A 27,442-nucleotide genomic window follows, 5' to 3' on the forward strand; every position below is an offset into this window, starting at 1 on the left:
ATTCAGATCCATATCCATATCCATAAGAAGTCATATGTATTGAAGCAAGTTGCTACACGTCAATAAAGCTGCTACTATATGATGGCTATCTGCTGTACACGTAAAAAAGCTGTGTGACACGCTGCTGCAAGTAAAGAACGCTGTTGGGTACGATGGAGTAAAGAGCTTGCTAATAGCAACTACTGCGTTGAATACTGTTACATTGGATTGTGTCAGGGAAGCGCGCAAGAGTATGCGTGGTGTTGAGAGACACGTGTGTTGTAGCAGAGTGACAAGAAGGCTGTGCACATGCCATCAACTTGCCATTCAGTCAAAGGCTTTCGGATCAAGAGAGTTGTAGGATTGACATGATGGGATAGAGCAGGACAATCGTTCGTATGCATTGGATTGGGCAACAAAGATGAATGGGAGGAATGGGCTATTAGCCGGCAGGTTTACAAATAACTTACCAATTTGATTCTTCTGATATTGGATGATATTTCTGTGTTTGAGCGTTTTTCAGTCAAATCTCATCAGATCAAGAAAGTTGAATGATGGGCATGCTGGACTGGAGCAGGACAATCGTTCGTATGCATTGGATTGGACAACAATGGAGAATGGGAGAACTAAGGATATTAGCTGGCATTTTGAACTATTCCTAAATAGTGTACAAGAATCATGCATCGCCTGTGCTGAATGACTCAAGTTACACAAACACGCCCTCTGCATCTTTTGCTCTATTATAGTCATACTACTTTACATTAAACAAAGACCACTCTTCATATAGCATCACGCTTACAAACATAAAGGTGCCTGTATCTCCAAACTTTACAATGAAACGTGGGGTTTTTATTAGAGCAATGTGCTCGGCTTGGCCAACTGCACCTTGGGTGAAAGTTTCACGATCAAGCTTGCCAATCCCAGATTTCGCAATGTCGCTACCAGCCAAACTGGATCTGGGGGTCGACCTCTTCGACGACGACGACCAAAAAATATTTTTTGGGCTGTTTGCGACATTGAACGCGAAACTTTCACACAAGGTGCAGTTGGCCAAGCCGAGCACGTTGCACTATTAAAGACCCCACGTTTCATTGTAAAGTTTGGAGATACAGGCACCTTTATGTTTGTAAGCGTGATGCTATATGAGAAGTGGTCTTTGTTCATTGTCAAGTAGGTGGACCCTGGCAGAGCAAAAGATGCAGAGGGTCGTGTTGTGTAACACAACTACGTTTGCATGAATGAAAGGGTCAATGTATAATTACTTTATGGATCATCTAGGAACAGGCATGTATTGGTAGCTAACGGCCACTTTTATCCAGTCATCATTGTTGCGAGATCCACTGCATGGGAACGATGCCCCTGCTCTAGACATTCATTTCCATGATTAAAGTAGGTTGATCCGAGCTGATTTGACTGAGTTGCGGTCAAAGAGAGATTACATCACTCTGGACATAAAGCACGCTCGATGTAGCTCAACCGATGTGATCTTGTGTGAGCGTAACTCAATCAAATCAGCTCGGATCAACCTACTTTAATCATGGAAATGAATGTCTAGAGCAGGAGAATCGTCCACCTACAATGGAATGCACAAAAGTTGGGAATGCACAAAAGTGGCTATTAGCTGCCAATGTATGACCTGAAAATGACGTTTGCGTGCCTGTCATGCATCGTCCCTGAGGTCCGGACTTTTTAGCTCAGCTACACAAAGAGGTCCTTCTGCATCTTTGGCTCTCCAGGGTCTAGATACTTTACATTAAACAAAGACCACTTGTCATATAGCATCACGCTTACAAACATAAAGGTGCCTGTATCTCCAAACTTTACAATGAAACGTGTGGTTTTTATTGGAGCAATGTGCTCGGCTTGGCCAACTGCACCTTGTGTGAAAGTTTCACGTTCAATGTCGCAACTAGCCCAAAAAATATTTTTTTGGTCGTCGTCGAAGAGGTCGACCACCAGATCCAGTTTGGCTGGTAGCGACATTGCGAAGTCTGGGATTGGCCACGATCAACGTTAAACTTGCATACAAGGTGCTGTTGGCCAAGCGAGCAGGTGTGTTCTCATAAAGAACCCACGTTTCATTGTAAAGTTTAGAGATACTACAGGCACCTTTATGTTTTAGATATGCTGTAAGCGTGATGTTATATGAAAAGAGGTCTGTATTCATTGTCAAGTAGTATGACTACAAGAGCCAAAGATGCAGAGGGACGTGTTTGTGTAACTTGAGTCATTCAGCACAGGCGATGCATAATACTTGTACACTATTTAGGAATAGTTCCAAATGCCAGCACATAGCCCATTCCTCCCATTCACCTTTGTTTCCCAATCCAATGCATGTGAACGATTGTGCTGCTCCAGCCCATCGTCGCCATCCTTCAAGTTTCATGATCCGAGAGGATTTGGTTGGGTTACGCTCAAACACAAAACATCATCCAATATCAGAAGAATCAAATTAATTTCCACTTCTTCCACTCCCAGCTTATTTGTCTCTTCCCCCCATTTTCAACTGTTGCCCCATTCCAGTATACAACTTCCACCCTGCGAACGATTGTCCTGCTTCAACCCATCGTGTCAATCCTACGATTGTCTTGATCCGATTGTCTTTGACTGCATGGGAAGTCAATGGCGTGTATACAGTCCTCTTGTCACTCTACTACAACACACGAGTCTCTTGACGCAACACACGCTCTTGCACGCTTCTCTGCCACAATCAAACGTAACAGCAGTTTCCATTAGCAAGATCTTCTCCATTGTCTCGAACAGTGTCTTTTACTTGCAACAACACGTCTTACAGCCTTTTTTACGTGAACAGAATTAGCCGTTATATGGAAGCAGCTTTATCTACGTGTAGCAAATACTTTCAATACAAATGAATCTGGACATTACGTTGCAACATTGGATGAGAGGATTTGGATGTATACAACTCGTAGGGAAGGAGTCTTTGTTCTTGTGTATCCATTGTCAACTTGAGTATTATGCTTCATGTTAGCATCCTGAACGATTGGTAGATCCAGGTTATCCCATGGCAGCTATTATTATCATCTGCAACCTGTCAATCATGTACAACCGTCATCATCCAACTCCATGTTTCGACGCCATGCATATAATTCGCTCCAAGTATCTAGTGCCATACCACGTCCATCCATTCACCTGTGCATAATGCACGCCCAAAGGATAGAAACTTCCCAATTTGATGTATCTCCTGTTGTATACTTCTCAACCTGTCATTTGTGGATAAGGATGTTGGATTAAAGGATTATCTTAGCGTATACGAGATTGCGTTGCAAGCCATTTATCAGCTTCTATAGTGTAAGAGGGCTTCTGTCTTCCTGAGTTGGACCTCGTCGTGTGTGGACACTTGATGGATTGTTGTATAAAAAGATTTATGATATGGCAAATGCAGAATTGTAGAAGTGTATCAACTCACAAATACTATGATAAAGGAAAAAAGAGAGGAACACAAAGGGTCTGATTGATACATTGTGCCTTGAGCAAATAGTGTAACACACCTCCCCTTCTTGTTTATGATCAGATTTTGTCCTCTTGTAGCTTAGATATTGTAAGATTGTGATATAGCGGTTGATGATGCAAACAGCAAAAATTGTTCTCCAAGAGAAAGGAACATCAGAGTAACTAGTCTTTTGCTATACTATGGTTCAAACTTGCTACAACAAAATCCAATGAGCAAAAGATAGCCCAATCATCTCGCATACAACCAAACCGCTTATGATCACGTGACCGTTTCAAAAAGTTAAGCAAAAGTAGGTCAAACGTTAGAGATTGAAGTGTGTAGGAGCCACCGTGGATCGAACACGGGACCAGAAGATCTGCAATCTTCCACTCTGCCACTGAGTTATAACTCCTTTTTGCGCGAAAATCGCGTTTTTCATTGCCTTGATATACGTCAAATTTTCCTTCTTGGCAACGGGTGTACATTTAGCCATCCAATCAAATAGCATAAGTCCCTGTCAATTGGATTCCGATCGCGGCGGCAAAGGGCACGTGCTCTGACCTTGCCAGGGAGCCTGTTTTATTCCAAAAAAATGTCTATTTACAATGAGGAGCATATGAAAGCAGCATTACGAGTAGCCCAAGAAGCGTATGACAATCTTGAAGTTCCAGTTGGTTGCGTTTTTGTCAAGGACAATCAAACTATTATTGCACAAGGCCGTAATCGACCCAATGAGACGTTCAATGTATGGCTATTGTATAACCCATTCCACCGATCTACTCAATAACATACCTCGTTTTCTCCATTGGTAGGCTACACGACATGCAGAGATAGAAGCGATCGATGATATACTAAAAGAGCACGACGTTTCGGTATTCAAGGATACGGATTTGTATGTCACAGTGGAGCCTTGTGTCATGTGTGCCTCGGCTTTGCGTCAGATTGGTATCCGACATGTATATTATGGTTGTGGCAACGACAAGTTTGGTGGCAATGGTTCTGTGTTTTGTATTCACAATGAGTATGTATGGTCTTGATTGGGTGGATTGAGAACATGGATATACTCATTCTATTTTATTGTTGTAGCCCACGTCTAGAAACACCTACATCAAAACCATATCCATCAGAAGGCGGTTTCTTTCGTGAGGAGGCAATCATCTTATTACGCAAGTTTTACGTGAGAGAAAATGATCATGGTAAGAGCATGGGGAGAGGGTAAATAAATACAGCTATGAGATGTATTGATATTTGGATCCATAGCTCCCATACCAAAGAAGAAAGCTACACGCGTGCTCAAGACCGAGATCAATTGACATAGATAGTTGATATCTTATACCCTCATCTAACCACATCTTTTCGCATCAATTCCAAACCCAATTAAACATAGACGACCATAATCAAATGTATCACAACTATGTATTATATTGAAGTAGAAGGGAATTCGTAAATTACGGTGTGCTGTGCTGTATTAACGATATCCAGTGGTGTTGGTGCCCTTTCAAACATCCATGTTTTCTGTTCTGTGGATAGTTCTCGTCGTGTAATGTCATCCATATTTGTATCCGGTCCACGCAGCTGAGCTTGTTCATTGATCTTGATCTTCATCTGGGTATATTGCTCGCTATGCTTGGATCCATTGTGGATATACAGGTCGAGAATTTGTCGACAAACATCTAATGTTGATAAAAGAGAATGCATGTCAGTGACAAAATCATTCCTTGTAATGAACCCCATCCATGATAACATACCTTCGATATCCTCCATCCGAGAGCAAAAGAACTGATCCCAAGGTTGGTCATTCGAAAGTTCCTGAAAAGACTTATCTTCTTGCTTGAGCATCATGGATGCCAAATGAACACAGCCTGCTGCGATCGTATGAGCCGGGTATTCCATGCACATTTGTGTTCGATAACTGATCACCAAAAGACACCCATTAACAATCACGCTTCATCTTCCCTGGAACTCAACTCTTACCTATCAACAGCTAACATGTATGCTTTTCGTGCTAATGACTCGCCATCCAATTCCCTCTGTTGCTGTATATACTTGACAAACTTGACCACATATTCGAAAGGATGCCGTTGTTGAAAATCGAAACACAATGTCTCAAGCAGGAGCTTCTCGTAGAGTATAATCCTTCGTCGTCGATCTTCTGATATTTGCTCTGGATCAAGTTCCTTGTTCGCTGGATGCCGTACACTGTGTGCTGCCACAAAGATATCCTTGAGCGTCTTGACCGTCTCCTCGATTTTACAAGCGACATAGATACATGTGATGCCGATGTCCTACAATCCTACCTGTTTAATGTATTGCATTCCAATCCTTCTCATTTCTCTTACCTGTGGCATGTAATCTCGGACCGAGTAATACAAATAGAATCGATGATAAAGCGCTTGTGCCGTGCTAGTCGTGTTTTGAGGACTATAATGAAACATGAGTACCTATTACAAACCCTTCAACAGCAAGCGAATAGAAGGTGCATACTCACAAGCCGATTTTGTTGCATACTTGTTGAATGAACTTGCAACTCGAATTCCGTGTTGCCGATTCTCTGGAAGAGGAAAAGCTGCCAGATCCTTTCAGTGAAGCCAATGTGTTCAGCTGTCGTTTAGTGAAATAAGGCCGAAATCGACGACGATATGTGTAGCCAGAAATCAACTTGGAGGGAGTCAATGGAGCAGATGTTAATGGAGACGAACCGCTGAGTGACATTGAGTGGAAGAAGAAGAGTCAACTTATCCCTCCAATTGTACGGCGATTTCCTATTTCCTATGCCGCTGTCACCCAACACTCATGCAGCATCGGCACATCAAAACCACATTTAGTAGGATGCACGTGAGCACGCTATGGAGGATCCCATTATACTTTATTGTCAAAGAGGATGTTGGTATGTATGAATAAGGATCGCACTAAATAAAACACTCAAAGCTTCTGGATAGCCAAACTTTTACTTTATTTTAACCTTCCTCGAATTTCATCAATGGCTTTCCGTATTTGATCATAAGCAATGTGTTGCTACAAGTTGAGATGTTAGCACATCTTACTAGACTATTGCTGGTATAAACAACACTTACATCGGATTTGAGATGAGGTTCCGGATGACTCACTAGATAGAAATAGCCACACGTACTACAAACATCCAATGCCGAATCATCATTTGCAGCTACTGCCATAGTTTTCGAGACTTCAGCCTATTCCACTAATCAGTGTACAATCCTTGACACATCTTCATGGATCCATTTCTTACCTCTGCCTGCTTCTTTAACCTGATTCTTTCATGCACTTTTTCCAAATGACCATCGGCTGCTGTCATATCCCCTTTTCCAACTAGATGCGTGTGCCCAAATGAGATCCTAATAGCACTAGATAATAAAAGTATCACTTACTGAAGGTATCACGTTCGTCCAATAAGCGTACAATTTCTCTGTGCAGACTCAACATTTGCCTCCTCTAAACGTCCATAATGAGCCACTGGATACAATCACACCGTCCACCTCCTACCAACTTACTGCGTCCTTTGCTTTATCATCCTTTACAAACATCTCTCGAGCACGCATCCGCCACCCCTTCGCAAGATTATCCCTGTTCTTGATAAATTGTTCGAGACTTTCCAAGTGCTCCTTGTCACGTGCTTTGCTACGATCTTGTTGTATATCGAGCTGGTATTCGGTTTGCAAGTCTAAATCATGCACCTTGTTGCACGACTGGACAGCGAAATCAGCCAAAAGAGTTCAAAAGACATCCTTTGTAATAACTCACATAGCCCCTAAGAAATCAATATCAACAACAAGCACAAATAACATGTACCTTCTCTTTTGCTTACTGCACAAACTCTAGAGGACAGAGCCCACAAAGGTGGTCAACACACACACTTGGATCAGTGTACGATCGCTTCTTGTCTTTGGTGTCATTAGCGAATGATAGCATGGGAAAGCTTCTTGATCTAAGTACCATTGGTTCTCGGTGGCTGTGTGTTCATTACGAAGGATAGCTGGTGAGTGTGGAATAGACCAAGGAACAAGACTCAGCACACCCACACAGGGGTTAAATATATAATCATTGTTCTGCATTTGCGGTAAAAAGCTACTTGGGTACCTATCATGCACTATTCGGCGTTCGACATGGCTTATTCCAATCCACATAGACTTACTTTATTTCGAGAGGAAGTGCACAAGAGTTAATCCACCCATGATTCAACCATCCAGGGAAGTAAAACATTCATCCGAGTCATCCGTTCACTTTATGCTTTATCGATTATCCTTGGTACCGGACAATGACAAGAGCAACGCTCAACACAATACAACATATTGCCGATATCACCAGTTACCTTCTTCCTCTCTATTCCATTGTTGTTTCGCTTTCAATAAACGCATCTTGTTTCATGTACCGACTTGCTTGGTGCGGAAGATACAGCACGCACAGTGGGAATATTGATGCGTAAATACGAGAAAAATGATTATGCGTTCCTGTACTTTGTCCTTTTTTCTCTCTTTTTCTCTCTCTCACTTTTTTCACAACCCTGGAAACATCATTGTCAACGTGCACTTTGCTTCTTTTTCCTTTACTCTATTTTCGCATGCAACAACAAGATAATACGTCCCCTAAAAAACAACCATCACCTGCTATTGCTAACGCTTACAATGGATCTCTCGAACAAGCGTATCTTTTGCTGGATGCTATTCAAATGAACCGAGGCGAAAGATTAGGTTCACGATGCCTAGGTGAGCTGCAGTAACAAAGGTCACGGGTATATGCTTATCATTGTCACTCAGCCTATCTCGCAAAACGTGTGACCGACTTGTGGGATGCTGAACCAAAACCCGAACCTTTGCATGGTGTCATGAATAGCCTATTGGATGCTACACCACCTCCACCATCTAAAGGCGACCTATCTTTTCAAGCACGATTGGAGTCCTTTTGTCGTGATACGAGTCCCACATCAACCATATGTCCAAGTCTCACACTACTGATGGCTATTAGCTACCTTGAACGATTAAAAGAGGCAAGCAGTGAATTATACCTTCTACTACTGTCATACTTATGCTACGTATTTTACCGATTAGAAGCATACAAGTATCCGTGGTACCGATGGATGTGCATCACGGCTGATCGTGGCGGCTTATGGTGTAGCAACAAAGTACATACGAGCTAATCTTCGGCTTATCACCACCTCTCATACCGCTGCTGCTGATAGCAATGAACCACCAACACCACCAACACCACCTACCCCATCCACATCAGATACCATTCATAGCGACAAGGATATTGAAACCAACAGCAATCAACGAGCTTTACGCATGGAAAGTGAGCTTTTGCATTTGCTCAACTACAACCTTGCCATCCATGAACCATCCCATTTAGTATGGTGGTCAAAAACATTCGAAGTAATCCCTGATGAATATTCTCACGTATGATACAATATATTTACATTCCTTTATATGGTGATGGTTTACAAAAAAATGAGGTGTCATAATGAGTGGATACATTGTTTACAAGTTGAAGCGTTCTTTGTATTCTATAAAAGTGGGGGAGTAAGGGCTTGAACAAGAGACCGCTGATGGTGATCGTGGTGGTGGTGGAGGAACAAGGAATCCTGATGAAGGTTGCTTTTTATGTTGACGATACGTAAAGATGGTTGGTGATTCATGTTTGTTACAAGGTGTGAGGAGCACAGGTGGTGATGGTTGAGCAAGCGTGATTGTAGTGGGTGAGGAAAGGATGCTGGGTGAGGACGGTGCTGCTGCATAATCTCCAGGTCGTACAACATCCCATAATCCAGGCATGTCATCCAGTGGGTGAACCATGATGGGTGATAAGAGCACCCCACGACGACGTGTCAATGATGCTTGTCGCTTGTTGCTATCAAAGGTGGATATGGATTTGGTGTATATAGGGCTGTTGCTAGGTGATGGTAGTAATCGAGATCGTATCGCTTCGACCCAGCTAGCCATTTCCTCGGATGATTCACATGCCAGTGTCAGTGGTCGGTTGCCTTGCTTGATAATTGGCTCAAGCCGAAAGCAGTAGGGTCGGCTACTGCTACTAGTAAGAGTCACCACTTGGCACATTTCTTCCAAGTTGATAACGTACGTTGGCGTTTCTATATGCTATACGTGTGTGAGAGCTATGATGCATATGAATTATTTCCTTGTAAACATCCAAACCTCATTTCTATAGCATCGGAGCTCTGTATCAAGCAATACAAAGAATCGTCTATGCCACCGGGTCTTGGTGCTGCCAATGCCTCGACAAGGTAACATCATCTTTGTCATCCAACCAGCCCGTGGACGTCGTAGTGAAGAAGATCTAGGAGGAGGCACTACGATCAAAGACATGGCTGTGGCGTGTGGATCAATTCAAAAGAGAGAAAAAACGATATTAAAAAAGGAGTGTGTGTATGGCTTGCTAGTTTTTATAGCTCACCAATGTTTTTCTCTTGTCTCATTATTCTGACGGTACCAGAATAGTAAAGTGGACACGGGCAAAGCCCCTGCTTTGACAAATGTCCTTCTTTTTCAGGAGGTGTAAGCTACAGGCGGTGGTCCAACATACCTTGTTGATGGAAGAAGAATGGGGAATACCACCAGCGTCTGCCAAGATAGGGGTACGACGATCAGTAAAGCGTTTTGGGATTACGTCTATTTGCTATCATATTCTGACAACAACAGCAACATCATAATTGATTGTTTACCGGCAGTGTGTATAAGCATGCCATGTGTTCAAAAAGCACAATGAAAAAAATGCCAAGTCGTACGACGCGCAATTCTCACTTATTAACATGCATACATCGTGACAAGGTAAATGATGGTGATTATGCAAGGAAATATACATAGCCAACGGCTTATGAAGTGATTCGATGCACCAAGTATGATCGTTAACATCAATGATAGCTTAACACCCCATCAGCCTCTCGGCGTATCCATGGCAACAACGCTGCATAAAGACATTCATGATAACAAATCCATTGGTATGTGAGTGATCCACCAATCCAAAGCAATCATTGTTTAAGCTCATGATTTAAATCGAACGTTGTGGGAGAAGAAAAAGAATGCAGGTAATAACGATATGAGATAGGGATTAAAGCGAAGTCTATAATTACATGATAATATATGCCGATGGGGGTCTTTCTTCTTTTCACTCGCACTTTTCTTCAGGAATATAAATGGCTTGTGGTGGGCGGATGATGAATCGCCATAGAGGGAAAATGACAAGGACCACTGCAGCAACAATCGACCATCCGATCTTGACTGCCATAGGTGCAGGCACAGGGAATTCGTTCTCGGAAAACTTGAGGCAAATGATTGATTCGGTCATGACATTGCAAATCATGAGCCATGCGTGTGCTCCAAGTCGTTTGGTACCGTTATTGGGACTAAGTGACGTTGTGATACATCATGTTAGCATAAGAAAATCTCCCACCACATGCTGACTTACCCATCCATAAGATATTGATAAACATCACGTGCAGCCGGTAACGAAAACAGGAACATGAGAGTGAGGCGATACGTATTCAAAGGATGCTCTGGTGGCACCCATAATAGATACTTGAGATAGAAGCAGTTGAGCTCGCATTGAAGTGCCTGGAATAATAAAACGATACCCGAGATCAACAACCATGAAGAATGCTCAAGAGATAACCCTGAAATATTTACCACAATCATCAAGCCGATCACACCAAAGTAGTTCTTTGGGCTACTTGTCGACTTCCATTCGAAGCGGGTCCAATCATGAGGCGTGAATTGCTGTACAGCACGCTTGGCTTTGCCCTTTAGTCCCTTGATTTGCCGGAAACCCACCCAAGAATATTCCTATACATGCTGCCATCAATCATCGTGTGATCCCGCTATCCTTCCTTATACCCACCTTCATTTCAAAGTAACGACACGTTTTCATGCCGAGGTAAATACCAGCCCAGTTACACACAAGGACATCAAGGATCCACTAGAAACAGGGGCACATGTCAGCTGATGCTCCATATACAAATAAAGCTCTCCAGATCCATGACATACATGATCCCACCAGCACTCTGCGAAATTGTTCAGCTGATGTTGTAGCGAGTATTCGCAAAACTCAAAGGTCACCGATACGATCCAGCATAACCAATAATCTCGAAGAATGATCGACTTGCCATACCAACCAACAACGTGTGCAAGAACAAAGATATCCATTTGATTCTACTCATACCCACCAGATCAGATCCTTGATCCTTGATGTTATGCTCCTCCTTCTTACCTTTAATGTATCCATTGACAGATCACAACTTTCAGCATAAGATCGTTCGGGCAGCTGTCGACCAAGATTGGTATCAAAGTAGACCATGAATTTACGTGCTTCATCCTTATTCTATAATGGACATAGTCGTTAGCATTTTGATAGAGAAAGAGGAGGAGGGATCGTCCATGATGGTACTTACCAGAAACAATAGGAATACAAGAAGCAGCTGATATAGCACACTAAGGCTTAGCACTGCTCTCCAGAATGGTATACTGGGTCGAATAAAGGGACCATCACGGAACTGCAGCATGCCAATAAATACGAAGCAGCCCATAGCAGCTGATATGCCGAGCTTGACGCTTGTCTCAGTGCCTTCATAGTTGGTTCGAACCGCTGCATAGAACAGCCATGCCAGTAACAATGCCAATGCCGTCAATGTATGTGGGTGAACTGAAAGGTAAGGAGGAGGATAAGTGTGTTGCCCATGACGTTGTTGTTGTTGTTCGAATTGCCCACTCTGGCATTGACTCACAAACTGTTTCATTGTCGGTGGAAGAAGCGTCTTTTGTCTTGGCTTGACCATTGGAGCGAATCAGACCCACGGCGGCAATGTCCTTCTCCACGGTGGTTGAAGCCATGTTCCACAGGATAAAGAAGAGTAGAGTTTATGTAAAGTGATAAATAAAGTGGTTGGAGATAAAAGACAAAAAGGGATGCCCCTCTTGCGTTCTCTTGTAAAAGTAAAAAGGATGCCGTGACTGGCGGCGAGTTGACAGATCGACAAGGGAGTTATGAATAATACATACACATCACAACTATCATGCTCAGGGTACCCGGATCAAGGTCTTCCTATCGTATAAAGTGTTTGGGAACCTGCAAATGCCGCAACAATGCATGACATGTCTTGGGATCAATCTTCTTTTGTCACAAAACAGAGTGGTGGATAATCATCCATCGGATTCGCTGCATTTTGCCGATGTATGTGTAACACTACTTTTGATTTGGTTTTTTGGTACTACGAGAATATGAATACAAGTACTTGGATCTGCAATGGCTTATTAACAAATATACGTTGCTATGCAACAACGTCGTTGTGGCTATTTACATGTGACTTTTTCCTCCTCGTCAATCTTAGCCCACAATGAGCATATGACCATCTCACCTGTTTAATTATGCATTCCCAGCACCATTGCATAAATAGCATTGTTTGGTAATGTTGAGCATATACGAATTCATGCCGAATGAGTTTAAAGCGTTTGGATCATCGTTGCTAGGGGGCAACCTTTGCGAGAATAGAGGTATTGGAAACGTAGGCATCACGTGTTATGCTAAGAGGTGCTGGATGTCTCAGCCTGATCTACATACACACTCCGAAGCCCCCCATATTGGAAACTCGTAGAAACAAGCTGTAGATGTTGCATGTCTTGAAACAGCAGATCGTGACCACATTTAAAGAGTGGATAAAAAGGTGTCATTCTTATAGCTTATGATCTTTATGAGCATATGAATAATAGGAAGATCCATAATGTGCTATTCTTGTGGAGGAGGCGGGATAGTAGGGTGTGGGACCCAATCAAGGAAATGTCCGGTGTGCGTGTCTACGACAATGAGACTCCACAACGCGCTCTCGCGAACTTGCTTTCTTTCACTCTTATACGTATATACATATTTATATTACCATGCCTCTCCACCCTACTGTTCTCTGGGCTCAACGAAAGGACCTTATTTATCTGACCGTCCAGCTTATTGATATCAGTGTAAGTACTCAAGGAATGGGGAGGAGGTGCTCATACATATATTATGCTCTCGTCATTTCCCGCGCTGCTTTACATTGCCCCATCCCTACTTTTCTCAAACCAACCATGGCTCACTTGTATTCCATCAGAAACCCGAAATTGACGTCAAGAGCGACCGCTTCCATTTCAAAGGAAAAGGCGAAGAGGAACAAAAAGAATATGAAGCTGATATCGAGTTCTACGGTCCCGTGGATGTCGAGGTAAATGTTGCATAGCACTCTCTACGTGTATTGTATATACAACTCACTTGTGCGCGCTCTCTTAGAAATCCAAACAACATTTGACACCTCGTAACCTTACCATGATCATTTACAAGAAGGAGGAAGGTTATTGGCCACGTCTTCAAAAGGGTGGCAAGCTCAACTACGTCAAGGTCGACTTTTCAAAATGGAAGGATGAAGATGAAGAAGAGGAAGAGGAAAGTGCTGATCCTATGGGTGGTATGGATTTCCAAAGCCTGATGGCTCAAGCTGGTGGCAACATGCCCACCATGGATGATATGGTATGTACTTGTGTGGGTTGATGATCTATGCAATAGGAGCAAAAGCAGCTTACTCTTTCATTCGTTATTATAGCCCGAAGATTCGAGCAGTGATGAAGAAGATGCCAAGGAAGGTGGCAAGCAGGAAAAGAAAGGTAAGATGGGAAACAAGGTTTAATAATCTCTCTATCTAATACCCTTTATCAGAGTAAAGATAAAACTAAATGGGCAACGATGATAAATAAAGAGGAGACTTTTGACTCAATATATAATGTGTGATCCAGGCTCGTTGGGATTCATTGTTTGACATATCATAGCTTCTTATCAACATCCTCTTTCTCATGTCGTCAGCCTTTACGATATGATTTGACAAGTAATGAAGCTTCCTTATGTATGTATCCAAGTATGCAATCAATAAAGGCAATGTTCAAGCAAATTTGGTTTGTACTAGTGGCTGTGAGAATTTATGCTGACCAAGTGTAATGCGCAGGATTCCGCTGACAAAAGACTATTGTCGTGTGTTGGCTACACTCGATACACCTTTCTCTCTCTCACTCACTACTCTGTAATGGACCCGAACGACCCCTCCACCTTCAACCACCAATACGCCAATATCAATGGCATCCGCCTGCATTACATTGACGCCAACCCGTCATCCCACAATGTCTTGCTTTTCATTCACGGTTGGCCCGATCTGTAAGTTCTTGAAACACAACCTGTTATCCTTTATTGACAACATTATTCTATAGTTGGCTTGGCTGGCGATATCAGATACCCTTCTTCTCCAAGCTTGGCTATCGAGTGATTGTACCTAGCCTTCGTGGATTTGGCGAAACAGTGAGTGAGGATGACCAACACCTTGATACTTTGGTAGCATTGACCGAGCATTGCCCGTTATAGGATTCCCCTGAGGACTTGACAACCTATGGTGACAAAGGCATCTCAGCTGATTTGGCAGCTCTTCTCGATCATTTATCCATTCCCACTGTGGTCGTTGTTGGTCATGATTGGGGTGGTATGGTTGCATGGCGTTTCACACAATTCCATCCCGAGCGTGTTCGTGCTGGTACGTATTCATCATAGTCGTATTGGTATGCAAATTGATTAACATGACTTCCTTGAATAGTGGCATCATTCTGTACACCGTACAATCCTCCCGAGCAGCAATACATTCCATTGGAGAACCTTGTTGAGTTCATGCCAAACTTCAAATACCAGCTTTATTTGGTCTCTCCTGAAGCAGAACAAGAGATCAATGAACATGTAAGACAATGACAACAATGAAGCTATCCACATCACCTTATTAACTTATGTTCCCAAAAGACCGCGGATTTCTTCAAACTCGTTTTTCGACCTGTATCGGAGGCACGAGCTCTCATCTATAAGAAAACCAACAAGCTTGTGATAGGTCGCACCAATGCATCAAAAAGCGAGGCACTTTCTCAAAAGGTACAACGTCTATGCAACCACGCAGGATCTCGATAAACTTACATTGAGCCATTTTTAGGTCTTGGATTACTATGTCAAGAGCTATCAGCGAAATGGATCACGTGGCTCCCTTAATTGGTATAAGCGGCGCAAAATCAATTACGAACAATGCAAAGGTGAGTGTCTTTGTTTACTTGTTTATCCACCCATTTGCTTACATACGTTCATAGATCTCGATCCCATTATCCGCAAACCAGCTCTCATGGTCACAGCTGCAAAGGACGCTGCGTTGCCCCCTTCATTGACCAAGAACATGCACAAGTACATTCCGGATCTCACTCAACACAACGTGGATGATGCGGGGCATTGGGTGCTTTGGGAAAAGCCTGACGAGTGCAACACGTATTTGCTAAAGTGGCTCAACAAGGTTTCACCTGCTAAGCTGTAAATGAGATAAAGTTAGAAGCAAATGACGATTAAACTCAGAGATGTTATGCTTGATCTTAAAGATCATGTGCCCAAGAAAGACCCTAATTTTGTATTCCTGCCATAGTTGTCATTATTGAGTGATATATATAAAGCTTTTTAATTTATTGACTTTACCAATATAGAGATTGTCATTTATCTTAGACAGCAGCATAGAGTAGTATCGATCGTTTTGTACAGGCAATTACACATGTATAAGACAATAGAGAAGAGAAGGTGTTGTGGTACAAGTAGAGAGAGGTGGAGAAGGGGAAAGGAATAGAACGAGGATCGAGGATGGGAAGGAAAGGAGAAGAATGGGGTGGATTAACAAAATGTATAATGTTTGTTGGTTTTATATACGGCCTTGCCGTCGCTCCTGACCAGCAAAAGCGGGACACTGCAGGCACCATCAGCTTTCCATTGTGCCCCAATAGCATGGGTAAGCTCTCCATGAGAAGGCACTTGGCATAATATCAATTCCCGACCACGATATTCAGATCTTGGAGAACGTATGTCACCAAACCATACATCCAATTCACGTGTAAAGTATTCACCATGAATGCTCAAAAATACAGCTTGTGGATCTGTATTATCGGCTGGAGCTTTGGATCGCGAGTAGCCAAGAAGATTGGGGATCATGGATGTAGAGGCAGGTCGATAGTTCATGTCGCCTAAGTCATTTTCCATAGAGGAGGGCTCCCATAGGGTATATCTTGCATATTCTACAGCAACACAATGATAAGCAAAACAATGAAATAAAAGGGGGGATGTTCATTTTACCTGTTCCAACGATGCTCCACACTGCTGAATCAGAAACTTCCTCGTACCAATATGCTCCTAACTCAGACCACGATGGGGTCAAAGTGCTTTGCATACTTTGTCGATCGCTGTAATAATCATCGGCAATCGATACTGATCGGCTTCGTTTACTTGCCAACATGGGTTGTTGATGGGGGTGGTGTTGCATCATAGAGGCTTCAGGTAACGATGGTAGTGGATCAACAGGGCGTTGTTGTTGTTGATGCATCATCCCATAATAAAAGCTTGATGCGCTACCAGTGGATGCAATACGCCGACGAGTAATAGCACGTGGGTCGTCATTGTTGTTGTTGTTGTTGTTATTGTCGTGATGAAAAACGGGGCGAATGGGTTTGCGTTCGTGCACGGAGCGATGCATGCCAACCATGTCATTGAGACAAGCAAGGTAGGTTGCTGGGCCATTATTGGATGTGCGTGGAAGCATGCTGCCATTGTATTGATGCGTTGAAGGATTATGGTGTGGACGTGATGCAGGATCTTGTACTATTTGTAATGCAACCTTGTGTAATTGTGATACAGGATCACCAAGAATTTCATCACCGTATTCTCCTCCACCTCCATGTTGTGGATCATCAGCCGCATGTGGATAGTTGTCAGTATTGGCACCGCCAACAACTGTTGCAGCGCGATCAACTTTACGTATGATCATGACAGGGCTCACTAAACCTGTTGTAAGGCATTGTAACACGATGTGCTGATTGTAGTGAACGGCAAGGGGTTGACCTGTTTTGTTCTTCGCTGCAATAGCAGGTGGTGGTGGATATGGCACATCGTTACGTAAGGATTGGGCACAGCTTGGGCCAATGTATTCATCCACATCAGCTTGCACTTGCTCTGTTGATGTTACCCAATTGGTATCCACGGTCCAAATAACAAAGGGATCCCAGCTTGCTGTTCTTGCAATGAAGCATGTGCCATCGGAGCTACTCGCTGTTGGTGTGTTTGTTGTGCCGTTGCCATGGCTACCTTGTTGCCCGGCCTTGTTCGATTGCCCTGGATACATAAAAGGTTGTGCTGCTGTGGATGATGATACACCAAGGTACTTTGTGGACACTGTCTGAGATCGAATACGATTGAACAATGACACCGTGCTGCCATGGTGAATGCATGCTGTAGAGAAAAGCTAAGCTAAGCATATCATTTACATGTATGTATACAATGATCCCAAGAATTACCCTCTGTGTTCTTCACATTGGATCGTTTCTTGCTTGGCTTGCTGATGACTTTGATTGGTTTGCTTGAAATCGTCCCACAAGGTGTGCCGTCGCCAAACTGGATACGAGCAACACATTCAACACGCTTTCGTTTTTCATCAGCATCATTAATGTAGAGTTGTCGAAGCACACATTTTCCACCAGCAAGTGGGTCGTTGTTTGGAATACGATACCAATCACGGATCGTTGAGTTGCTTTTGTCAATGCTTTTCATGCGTCCGCTACTGCCACCGCTGCCGGTATTGGTGCGAAAACCCGTTTGCCCCACAACGGTACCTGATACTGAAAACCAGTCCACTTGTCCTTCTTGGACTTCGGACGTTTCACCCGACATAGACACTTGGAGTTTAGGAGGCGTGGTTTGACACCACCATGATGCACCATCAAAAATGACCGTTGGTGGAGGACAAAGGAATCTAATAACAAGGATTAATATATAATCAATTTACATGTATGTAATATTAGGTCACCTTTTCTCGCTACCATAGCTTTTTTGTGCGACTTTGCCGGTAAGAATGACTACCGTTCTTTCTCCCATGGCGGCTGGATCGGGAGATAATAGGTAGCTTTGCACGTGGGGACGTAGCCACGTTGCCACAGCTGCATTCTGTAAGTATTTGGCAGTGCTTAAGCCAAGTTTACCACTCGTAGTCAAGGGTGGTTCCATATAGGCGACGTTGCTTGAGTTCGTGTTGTTGGCATGGTTACTATTATTGCTATGAGGTGTGGCTCCTTTGCTGAGAAAGTTTTGTTGGAATAGGCTCGTGGTTGCAGATGCAGTAGAATTGTCAAAGACAGGTGATCGATTGCGGGATTGAAATAAAAGGCTCTTGTTTGAATGTGGCCGAAAAGATGTCATAGCTGTTGAAGGTGAGGATGTTGTTGCTGTTGTAGGCGTATGATGATGCTGAATGGATTCCGAAGTTAACTCGTTGTAGCTAGGCTGCTCAATGAGGAAAATAAGGTAATAGGGATCCGTGGTAAGAGACATGCATTATTCATGTGAAAGCGCACTTTTTAATTAACTTACTGTACGCTGCCGTGGAGGATACGATGATGCATCTTGCTTTTTTGGTGATGACACAAGGCTCGACAATGGCCCATCAAGGAGATCAAGGGTAAACGTATTATCTTGATGCTGCCGTGTTGTACTTAGATGAGAATCAGTGGATGAGGAATAAGGTTGGTTGTTTTCATTGCTATCATTCGTCCACAAAGAAGGCTGTAACCAAGGTGCTGATGTAACCACTACGGGGCTACCGTTGTCATGACCACCAGCAGAGTTACTATCGGCTATATGATCTTGTCGAGCAAACCCACTATATGGCAATTCAGCATTGTGCATTTGCTGAGAACGATTGTATAGGTTGTTATTGCTTTCTCGGTGACGATGATGATTATCATCATTACCACGTACAATAGGTGTTTGTGGCTGTGTCGATTCCCAAGGGGCAAGGGATGATGATGGTGTAGATTGAGAATTGGCCCCCTCATTCGCGTCGATTGATGAATAAATCACATCAAACGGGCTGCTGTAGTCATGCAATTCGGCATTGTTGTTATGATGGCTTGTGCTGCTATTGTTGCTACGACCATCATTCGTGTTGGATGAAGATGAAAGGGGTGGAGTTGGTGTGTTCCTGGGAGACACATTGTTCACCGATAAAAAGCGAAAGACATCCTGCTGATAAAAGTATCGATCTGCTGATTAGTTGATGGTGCCATTTGGTATAATAAAACAGCTATCCAAGTCGACATACCGTATTTGAGATGCTATTATTGCTACGTCCTGCATTCAATGTTGCTCCTAATACTGTAGATTTTCCCGTATTGCCGTTTTCGTTATTGTTAATAGTGCTGCGTGTGGGGAGAGATGTCGATGATGAAAGGAAAGGAGGAAGCGATGGGTTCTCAGTACTTAACATGGAAGGTGACCATGTAATTTGAACCGAAGAATCTTCCTGTGCTTGCATGTTTTCTTGACGGATGCAATTATTGGCAGCAAAAGCAGACGGCGAGTTATGATGTTGTTGATGGCCGATGACAATACCAGTGGCGTTGGTGGTAGTTGATGTGTCGTGGGAAGGAGACGACGTGATCGTCATCGTTATGAAACAGGACGTGTATAATTCCGCACCCTCCGCTTTGGCTTGAAACCTTTTGCTTTTCTATTATTTGCTTTGAGATGAAAGGGAGCAAACCCGGGATACCAGAAAAAAGCGGGAAGAGAAGAAAAGAAAGGGGAAAAAGTAAGCATTGGATCCTAACCCCAGGTTTAAAGAATAGAGTCGTACAATCAAGAAAGAAAAAGGAAGCATACTAAATAGCTCTTCTCCCCACCCACGGTCTCATTGCTATCCTTTTGCGGCTCACAGCGTGTATGTATAATACGCACATGCGTGTATTGTGTAATTTTCTTTTGTCCACGGCACCTGTAAATAGCTCTTGACAGAATTCATATGCATGCGACCTTAATGAAAATGTCATAAGAGGTATGTTTAAGCATGGATCAGCAAACATTTATCTCTAGAGATCAAGCGTGGGACGCAGTATTGTTATGTGGAGAGAAAGGAAACCAGCCCCCCGCATTTCGTTTCCCCACCTGACATCCCGCCTTGTGTTACCATCCGTGTGCACGCGTGCAACAATTTGGATGTTGTGCGCGGAGAAGTTTCAAGTGGGAAGAGCGACATGCAAGTTGTATAACCAAGACGATGGAAAACTTCCAACGAGCTTTTGCTGTATCAACCATGAAGGTAAAGCGATGTATGGTTGTGTAGTACTCATTGAGAATCCTGAAATCATCATAATAATACCTTGTTGCACCACATGGTTTAAACATGGTGAAGCACAAAAAGCTTGGTGATCCGCCAAAAATAAAAGGTGAGCTATAAAATGCATATTGGCCTTTGATCAAAGCTGTCACGGACACCTTGATGATCAATTTAATAATGCTGTTTATACTCTTCATTAGCTGATTCGTCCCGCATCGCCCGCCCTTTGTCCCAATATAAAGGTTGGTCTGTACTAAAACAGGGAAGGTTACCATTATAGCTGCCAATGGCGCACGACAACCCCCACATTTCTCCGCGAATATAGACATAAATGTTCTTACTTTCGGGCCCTTCATGCTGGTATAGGCCATTTATCCCAAGATCCTTTTCTTGAGATAACGGAAATGTACCTGATCATCTTGCCGGTAGACGCAATCCATCAACAATCCATCATCCCCACATTTATGATGCATATCATGTTCGTCCGAAAATGATCGTAACGTATTTGAGATCTCTTGACGCTCCATCTCCTTGACACCACGCATGATTTGCAAAGATGGAGCTTTACCCTATTCATTTTCTCCACGCACCACCCATTGAGAAGTGGATGAACCCGCCCTTTTGAACTCCTTAACGTCGTGTAACAAGTGCATCTCGATTGGTTGGTATAGTGTAACTACCACTGGCACAGGAGTATCGTGTACCTATGTAATCCACGTTTGGTCCAAGGCCAAAGCTCAATGGATGTTGTACCATGGTTCAAAGTGAAGAGCTCATTTTGTTATGCGACCTACCATGCTATCATTCTATAAGATATATAGAGAAGCGATCGATGACGATGGCAATGTATCATGTGTTACTAGAAGGTGACAGCTGTGGCGTGCTCGTTGACAGCCTGATAAACTTAGCTCTTTAATGTGCAAAGATGATGTGGCCGCCAACTAACTCTAAGATTAAGGTGGGTACCCTATACACAAATACAGCTTCTGCATGTATAATCTTATAGCCTTGATACGTGGGATGCTCTAACAGCAAGGATCTAGCGTCGAGATTTTCAAGTAGGTGTGCTGTACGCTGACATAGTATGGGAGGAAGGTCAATGTTTTGCTCACTGCGTGAGCCCGTTGTTTATGGATAGGCATGCTCTCATGAATCCCAATAGCATGTGATGATAGCAAGGGACCACGATGCCATTAAATTGCTTGGTTACAATAGCAAGTGTTGGCTGAGGAGGGATGCTTTGTGTAAAGCGTTGGTGTTGTAGCGTAAAAGCAAACAAAGGGAAAACGAAAGATTTTGCATGAGCCGAGTGTATCAGCCCGCCTTAAAATATGTGTGTGTGAGTGTGCATAATGCTGCCTCTATAAAAATACAACATGGGGTGTATGCATAAAAGGCTGATTGCTTCTCTCTTTCTTGCTTTCGTTTCCTACCCCTTTTTTATCATCATCCATGTCACGGCTTTTGACACGTGTGCTACACCCATGGCGAACCATTAAGCGACATCATACCAAGAAGCATTCATCTGAGCAGCAACAACAATCATTCACCAGCGCCTCATCCACCGTTATTGTTGCGCCTTCGCTTTCATTCTCGACATCATCTTGTTTGACCGAGTCCCAATACTATCGAGATGATCTGGTGCGTGTAGATGCTTTGCAATATGCCTTAAACCGACAACATGATAAGGATGGCAATGAGGATTTCTTTTGCATATGGAACGATGAGCTTGATCGAGTATACGAGAGGAGCCGTGTAGCACTAGGATCGTTGGAACAAAGGGTGGACGAGCTTTGCAGTGAGATCTGCATCATTGTGCGCAATCATGCAATGTAACTTTCCTTATACAGCTACTCATTCACCTTTTTCTTGGCTTCCTACACAGGCCTCTCCTTTGCAAAACCCAAATTGTCGTTCCTTGCAGCATGCCCAACAGCTCATATCCAATTATTTGCGTGAATGGCAAGTAGCCCCAGGTCAAACCACTAGCCAGCGACCCAAAAGCCAACTCGTAACAAGGGAGAAAGATGACAATGATGAGGACAAAAAGATTGTATCGGGAGAGAAATTTCAAGAAAGCAACATGTCATTTGATGTTTACTTCCAAGGTCTCAAGGAGAGGGTGCTATCTTCTGTAAGGACATACATTTGCATACATGCTTGTTTATTGTCGACCTAGCAGCTGAGCTCCCTTTTTTTTAGAACGACGCCCATCCGGAGCTAACAAGGTGCATCCAATTGGTCTGTCAATGGGAGCATGACCTCTTTCTATTTCAACAGTACTTGGATCAACAAATGTTGATTTTGTGGGACGTGGCTCATCACCAGCCATCTATTCTTCACTTGCTACAGTCACGTTGGCATCGACGTTACAATCAATGCACACAAGGGGCTCAGGCGCTTCAAGATAGAGTAAAGGTAACTAATACGTGCTCCTGTAATGGGCGTTTACTAACGCTTTGTTTAAAAAAAAAGACCTTATTGGAGAAGAGTGCGCCATCACGTGAAGATTTTACATGTGCGATTTGCCTATGTGTCCTTTCAGAGCCAGTGACGCTTGCCAATTGTCTCCACACTTTTTGTCGATCATGTTTGCAACGTCTTTATTGTACATGCACCTCACCTTATTGCAACAGCCCATGTCATTATACATCACGCCATTATCGGCGGCAACGTCACCGGCAATCATCCATCTCATACAGCAAAAAGAAACAAAAGCTACTTGCCTGCCAGTGTAATTTCAGCATGCCTGTTCAGCATGCATGCCCCTTATGTCGATCATCTTTTACGGTGCAGGATTGTACAATGAATGTGGCTCTCGATAACTTTATTACTTTATACTTTCCATACGAAGAAAACTCGACAATGAATAATCCAAGTGGTCGTCAGCAACGCAACAAGCGACGTTCATCTATTTATCAAGCTGTACAACAATGGCTCAATGGGGATGATTTACAAGGCCAAGAGCCACCACCTCTTCCCACCACCACTACTACTACTAGTAATACCTCTCCTTCAACGGGAGCTGGAACAAGGTATGACAGTAGCATTCGCCCTGAATCTACCGCTGCAGGATACGACGCGTTCAATCGTGATCTTTATAATCTGGCCCGTCGTTCGTGGTGGTTTTAATCCTTAATCTAATTACATAAAGCGGATGAATAGCGGCATGAAACAATTATTAAAGCCGCAGCTCCACCGATATTTAGTAAAAGAGACATTTTATTATCATTGAAAGCTCCCTGACATTCAAGTATCAATGTTTATCTAAGATAAGGGTAACCGTGTACTGGAACACCATGTTCAACAAGAAGCATTAGGATGGCTAGGCGGTGTGTGCTTGTTTATGATACGAATTGAATGAGACCATGCGACCGGAGACTTTTACTATATACAAGTACTATCAATAAATGAAGACAATATCTCAAGACCAACGTACCATCCCCGTATCGGTGGGGTTACCCCCAACCCACTTGTCCAGGTATGCAACCTCTTGTTGATGACTGCTTGAGATTAGTCATTTCCGCCAACGAGCTTGTTGAAAGGACTGGCCTGGATGTTGAAGGAGCGGTAGGGGTGATCAATATGAATGTCCGTATGCATACCAATAGTGCTGCAATGAAGGACTACAACCAAAGACCATGTCCAACAAAGGGCCCAGTACATCGTGAACATATGTATCCTCTTGATTATGGTGCGTTGCGCCGCATAGTTTGAGTTGGGGCAGGCTGGATAAGAACCAACATCAGTCTTTGTACCTTCCAAGAACGTAAGAAAAGGGCAAACTTACATACGATGGATAATATTGTCAATAATGAGATCGATTTTGCTCACCGGTTTTGCCGCAAGAGCCTGATTCAAGGAATCCACAGTTGTTCTTTGCACATCAACAATATCCTCAAAAGTTTTCTATTTAAGAGAATCATCATGTTAAGAAAGCAAGACCAGATTTTTAGACAAATGCATTTACATACCAGGGCTGCAGTATGGCATGTACCTCTGTCACCTACAAAGGAGTCCCAAATTTCCCATCAGATTGTGAGGTCGCCTTTTGCCTGTAAATGATAGGTATACCTACCACAAAGGGTCCACCAAGGAACACAACCAAATGTCATTAGGCAGCAATGAGCACACCAAGTGGTAAAGCAACAAAGTGGTCTACATAATAGATGAATAGATCATGAGTACCATCATTATGGGGATTACCTAAAGACTATCCTTGAGACTTACCAGAGGCCACTGATGATGATGTGCATGCAAGTCGAAAGAAAGGGTGGATGATAGCGTTGGTGACGACAGCCTTGTTTATATGAGAGTGGGCGTGCGAATTGTGGTCATGATGAATCGAATTGATAAAGTGGTCAAGCACCATGGAGTACTGAGTGGAAGTGATGGAAAACCAGCAGCTGCTGATAAAATCCACCTGCGGCTTGAATGTAGGTGACATACGTATGTCCAATGTAAATATCATTGCAATGACCCATCCTCGTTTCTCATCCACAGCCTTACCTAACAACCCAGCTCCATGTTCTTCATTTCTCCATAATCATCGCGTTGTGCTGCTCCTTGTAAACAGCCTCGGTACGTGGCAGGCAGGCAGGTCTGCATATCAAAGAAAGAACTGGATATTGACGACTTCATCTTCAAGAAAAATGGTATCCATTGGTTGAGCAAGTCCTCAGTTGTAGTCGTGTTCATTGATCGCGTGTAAGGATCCATTTGCGTTGCACGTTACCTTATCGCATGGCAACAAAGAATGTACGACACCAACAGGAAGCTTTGACAAGCCCCACCAGCGATTTGCCATTGATAGCCACCCATGGACCGCATGCTAGCACAGTGTATCTCGTCCTTGGACAGCACGTTCCACTGATGGCGTTACGTGCGTAAGATGGAGAAGAAAAGGAGAGGTAAATAAAAGGCAAGCAGACCGAAAGATGTACAAGCGTACAAGTGCCCTGTGGCTCAAGTGTCATGTCATGTGTGTGTTGTAGGTTGCAGTATTTACAGCAGATGGATCACTCTTCCAACGCATTCTTTTTTCTCTTTCCTTTTCCATTTTCATTTTTTAGTTTCATTGTTTTATTGATCATGGTAAGCCAAGAGCATGCTATCATTTGTATTGTTGCCTTTTGATTCAACTTATCCATACTTGAGTATCCTAGGATACACCACCACCTGAGAGGGAAGGAGTTCCAGCAGGCACACTTTTGCCATCCATATCAACACCAGCATTTACCATGACAACACGACACCATCCTATGGAACCACGTCAACGTAGACACACTATAAATCGACCTGCCTCGATCCAAGAACAACTACCGGAAGCACATGATGAGGAACAGACATTTGAGCGTATCTCAGGAATCCTTTCGACTCTGTTACAGGAAGCCAACAATGCGGTGAATGCGGTCGAGTGTCAACAAACACCACGATGGATGCAAAAGAAGGGTCATGGTGATATGATGATACAGTCGCTGCAGCCCATTTCTAAACAAATCTCTCCTATCGACTTGCCGAGAAACGCCAATAACCTTGAGCAGCAGCAGCAGCAGCAGCAGCACAGTAATGATTGCGGCAATGACAGCACCAACAGCAGCAGTAGTAGTAGCACCACGACATCATCTTCATCACCTGAACTTTCTCCCTCATCACAATCATCATCCTCATCCACAACAAGTTTGGACTCTACGACTACCACCTTGCTTTGGAGGAAAGGATCTGCAACCATCAAAAACATCACTCATCCAACAATGAATTCATCGTCAGCACGATATCGTGGTGCACTATTACGTGGTTCGTTGGTGGAATCGTATAAGCGGCTTGATCATTCAATGGCTATGGTGGATTCATTATCGCGTGATCTTGCATCCTCGGATGAACAAGATGCAGCAGATGAGGACAAGCAACACAATGATGACGACCAAGAGACATCCATATTTGTGAATGGCAAGTCACCACCATCGTTTCATAATGAATCCAACAACAACAACAACATCACCACAACAATGGATTTACGATTATCGGCATTTTTGGTGGCGCCATTTTTACATTTCCCACAAGCATTGATATCTTGGGTATTTGATTCTTTATCCAACAACCGAGACTCGTCAAGCCATTTGACAGGCATGCTGGCATGGTGCTTCTTTTTCGCCTTTGCTAATATCATGGTGGATCAAGCTGCTGCTGGGTTACCGGTAACAAAGATGGGAAGGTATTCACGCAATGTACCAGTGCCAGGCTCTTATCATAGCAAGGTTCATCGTATTTCCTCCATTGAATGTGTATCAACAACAACATCCTCGCTCTTTCGTCGACGCAGTGCACGACGCGCAGTGGTGATTCCACGCCGATCGTCTATCTATAGAAAGTATTACAGCGGTACAACGACGAGATGGGTTTCTCCGACTATCATGCACCATGCAAAGACCATTACACCATGCAGAAGAATCAACAACAACAGCAGCAGCATACGTATGCATCCTTCCCATCGCCGTCCTCACTCTTTGGCCATCACACGTTCTCACACTCAACCTCCTCTTCTTGACATTACAATTTCTTCTCCTCTTGTTGCATCACCATTGATAACAACTTTGTCTTCGATACCTTCATCATCATCATCATCATCATCCTCTCTATCTACCACCATCACACGTAGAAACTCTTTTTAGCAATGTATAAAAGAAGAGACTATAAATACATGCGTATGCAAGCTCATGCATTTCATAATATCGATGGTGTCGTAACGAAATTGCTGGTATGATAATAGTAATAGATATGTACATTTCATTGTTGTTACAAGTGAATATGAAAAAAAG

General features: G+C 43.3%; 11 protein-coding genes and 1 non-coding gene across 12 annotated transcripts; 6 read left to right on the forward strand and 6 right to left on the reverse strand.

The window, feature by feature from the left end:
* Positions 1 to 3,767: 3,767 nt before the first annotated feature.
* O0I10_005899 lies at positions 3,768 to 3,842 on the reverse strand. Its single transcript has one exon. It is a non-coding gene; the product is annotated as a tRNA-Cys (tRNA).
* Positions 3,843 to 4,022: 180 nt separating this feature from the next.
* Positions 4,023 to 4,743, forward strand: O0I10_005900 (uncharacterized protein; the record flags this gene model as incomplete). Its single annotated transcript, XM_058485936.1, has 4 exons — positions 4,023 to 4,175; positions 4,243 to 4,451; positions 4,517 to 4,626; positions 4,691 to 4,743. 4 exons carry the CDS (start codon positions 4,023 to 4,025, stop codon positions 4,741 to 4,743), a joined length of 525 nt encoding a protein of 174 aa, XP_058343131.1.
* Positions 4,744 to 4,849: 106 nt separating this feature from the next.
* O0I10_005901 (uncharacterized protein) lies at positions 4,850 to 6,142 on the reverse strand (the record flags this gene model as incomplete). Its single annotated transcript, XM_058485937.1, has 5 exons — positions 4,850 to 5,103; positions 5,179 to 5,342; positions 5,405 to 5,715; positions 5,770 to 5,851; positions 5,919 to 6,142. 5 exons carry the CDS (start codon positions 6,140 to 6,142, stop codon positions 4,850 to 4,852), a joined length of 1,035 nt encoding a protein of 344 aa, XP_058343132.1.
* Positions 6,143 to 6,382: 240 nt separating this feature from the next.
* O0I10_005902 (uncharacterized protein) lies at positions 6,383 to 7,409 on the reverse strand (the record flags this gene model as incomplete). The annotated part of the gene is made up of 8 exons (XM_058485938.1): positions 6,383 to 6,445; positions 6,505 to 6,621; positions 6,678 to 6,757; positions 6,817 to 6,880; positions 6,940 to 7,134; positions 7,190 to 7,196; positions 7,254 to 7,329; positions 7,382 to 7,409. The coding sequence occupies 8 exons, from the start codon at positions 7,407 to 7,409 to the stop codon at positions 6,383 to 6,385; spliced, it is 630 nt and encodes a 209-aa protein (XP_058343133.1).
* A 597-nt stretch (positions 7,410 to 8,006) lies between these two features.
* Positions 8,007 to 8,844, forward strand: O0I10_005903 (uncharacterized protein; the record flags this gene model as incomplete). The annotated part of the gene is made up of 3 exons (XM_058485939.1): positions 8,007 to 8,151; positions 8,203 to 8,432; positions 8,494 to 8,844. The coding sequence occupies 3 exons, from the start codon at positions 8,007 to 8,009 to the stop codon at positions 8,842 to 8,844; spliced, it is 726 nt and encodes a 241-aa protein (XP_058343134.1).
* Positions 8,845 to 8,919: 75 nt separating this feature from the next.
* On the reverse strand, positions 8,920 to 9,765 carry O0I10_005904 (uncharacterized protein; the record flags this gene model as incomplete). The annotated part of the gene is made up of 2 exons (XM_058485940.1): positions 8,920 to 9,537; positions 9,595 to 9,765. The coding sequence occupies 2 exons, from the start codon at positions 9,763 to 9,765 to the stop codon at positions 8,920 to 8,922; spliced, it is 789 nt and encodes a 262-aa protein (XP_058343135.1).
* Positions 9,766 to 10,564: 799 nt separating this feature from the next.
* O0I10_005905 (uncharacterized protein) lies at positions 10,565 to 12,227 on the reverse strand (the record flags this gene model as incomplete). The annotated part of the gene is made up of 7 exons (XM_058485941.1): positions 10,565 to 10,802; positions 10,865 to 11,010; positions 11,083 to 11,238; positions 11,294 to 11,371; positions 11,440 to 11,604; positions 11,663 to 11,773; positions 11,844 to 12,227. The coding sequence occupies 7 exons, from the start codon at positions 12,225 to 12,227 to the stop codon at positions 10,565 to 10,567; spliced, it is 1,278 nt and encodes a 425-aa protein (XP_058343136.1).
* A 1,096-nt stretch (positions 12,228 to 13,323) lies between these two features.
* On the forward strand, positions 13,324 to 14,099 carry O0I10_005906 (uncharacterized protein; the record flags this gene model as incomplete). Its single annotated transcript, XM_058485942.1, has 4 exons — positions 13,324 to 13,401; positions 13,530 to 13,640; positions 13,706 to 13,942; positions 14,016 to 14,099. 4 exons carry the CDS (start codon positions 13,324 to 13,326, stop codon positions 14,097 to 14,099), a joined length of 510 nt encoding a protein of 169 aa, XP_058343137.1.
* Positions 14,100 to 14,489: 390 nt separating this feature from the next.
* O0I10_005907 (uncharacterized protein) lies at positions 14,490 to 15,797 on the forward strand (the record flags this gene model as incomplete). Its single annotated transcript, XM_058485943.1, has 7 exons — positions 14,490 to 14,617; positions 14,671 to 14,758; positions 14,822 to 14,987; positions 15,048 to 15,184; positions 15,245 to 15,370; positions 15,429 to 15,525; positions 15,580 to 15,797. 7 exons carry the CDS (start codon positions 14,490 to 14,492, stop codon positions 15,795 to 15,797), a joined length of 960 nt encoding a protein of 319 aa, XP_058343138.1.
* Positions 15,798 to 16,141: 344 nt separating this feature from the next.
* Positions 16,142 to 19,955, reverse strand: O0I10_005908 (uncharacterized protein; the record flags this gene model as incomplete). The annotated part of the gene is made up of 6 exons (XM_058485944.1): positions 16,142 to 16,539; positions 16,598 to 17,746; positions 17,812 to 18,266; positions 18,321 to 18,793; positions 18,881 to 19,534; positions 19,611 to 19,955. 6 exons carry the CDS (start codon positions 19,953 to 19,955, stop codon positions 16,142 to 16,144), a joined length of 3,474 nt encoding a protein of 1,157 aa, XP_058343139.1.
* Positions 19,956 to 22,076: 2,121 nt separating this feature from the next.
* O0I10_005909 (uncharacterized protein) lies at positions 22,077 to 23,756 on the forward strand (the record flags this gene model as incomplete). Its single annotated transcript, XM_058485945.1, has 4 exons — positions 22,077 to 22,439; positions 22,510 to 22,758; positions 22,827 to 23,036; positions 23,100 to 23,756. 4 exons carry the CDS (start codon positions 22,077 to 22,079, stop codon positions 23,754 to 23,756), a joined length of 1,479 nt encoding a protein of 492 aa, XP_058343140.1.
* Positions 23,757 to 25,715: 1,959 nt separating this feature from the next.
* On the forward strand, positions 25,716 to 27,295 carry O0I10_005910 (uncharacterized protein; the record flags this gene model as incomplete). The annotated part of the gene is made up of 2 exons (XM_058485946.1): positions 25,716 to 25,718; positions 25,790 to 27,295. The coding sequence occupies 2 exons, from the start codon at positions 25,716 to 25,718 to the stop codon at positions 27,293 to 27,295; spliced, it is 1,509 nt and encodes a 502-aa protein (XP_058343141.1).
* Between the last annotated feature and the right edge of the window lie 147 nt (positions 27,296 to 27,442).

The sequence above is a fragment of the Lichtheimia ornata genome (genome assembly GCF_029851405.1).
Source record: "Lichtheimia ornata isolate CBS 291.66 chromosome Unknown scaffold00025, whole genome shotgun sequence".
NCBI classification, from domain to species: domain Eukaryota; kingdom Fungi; phylum Mucoromycota; class Mucoromycetes; order Mucorales; family Lichtheimiaceae; genus Lichtheimia; species Lichtheimia ornata.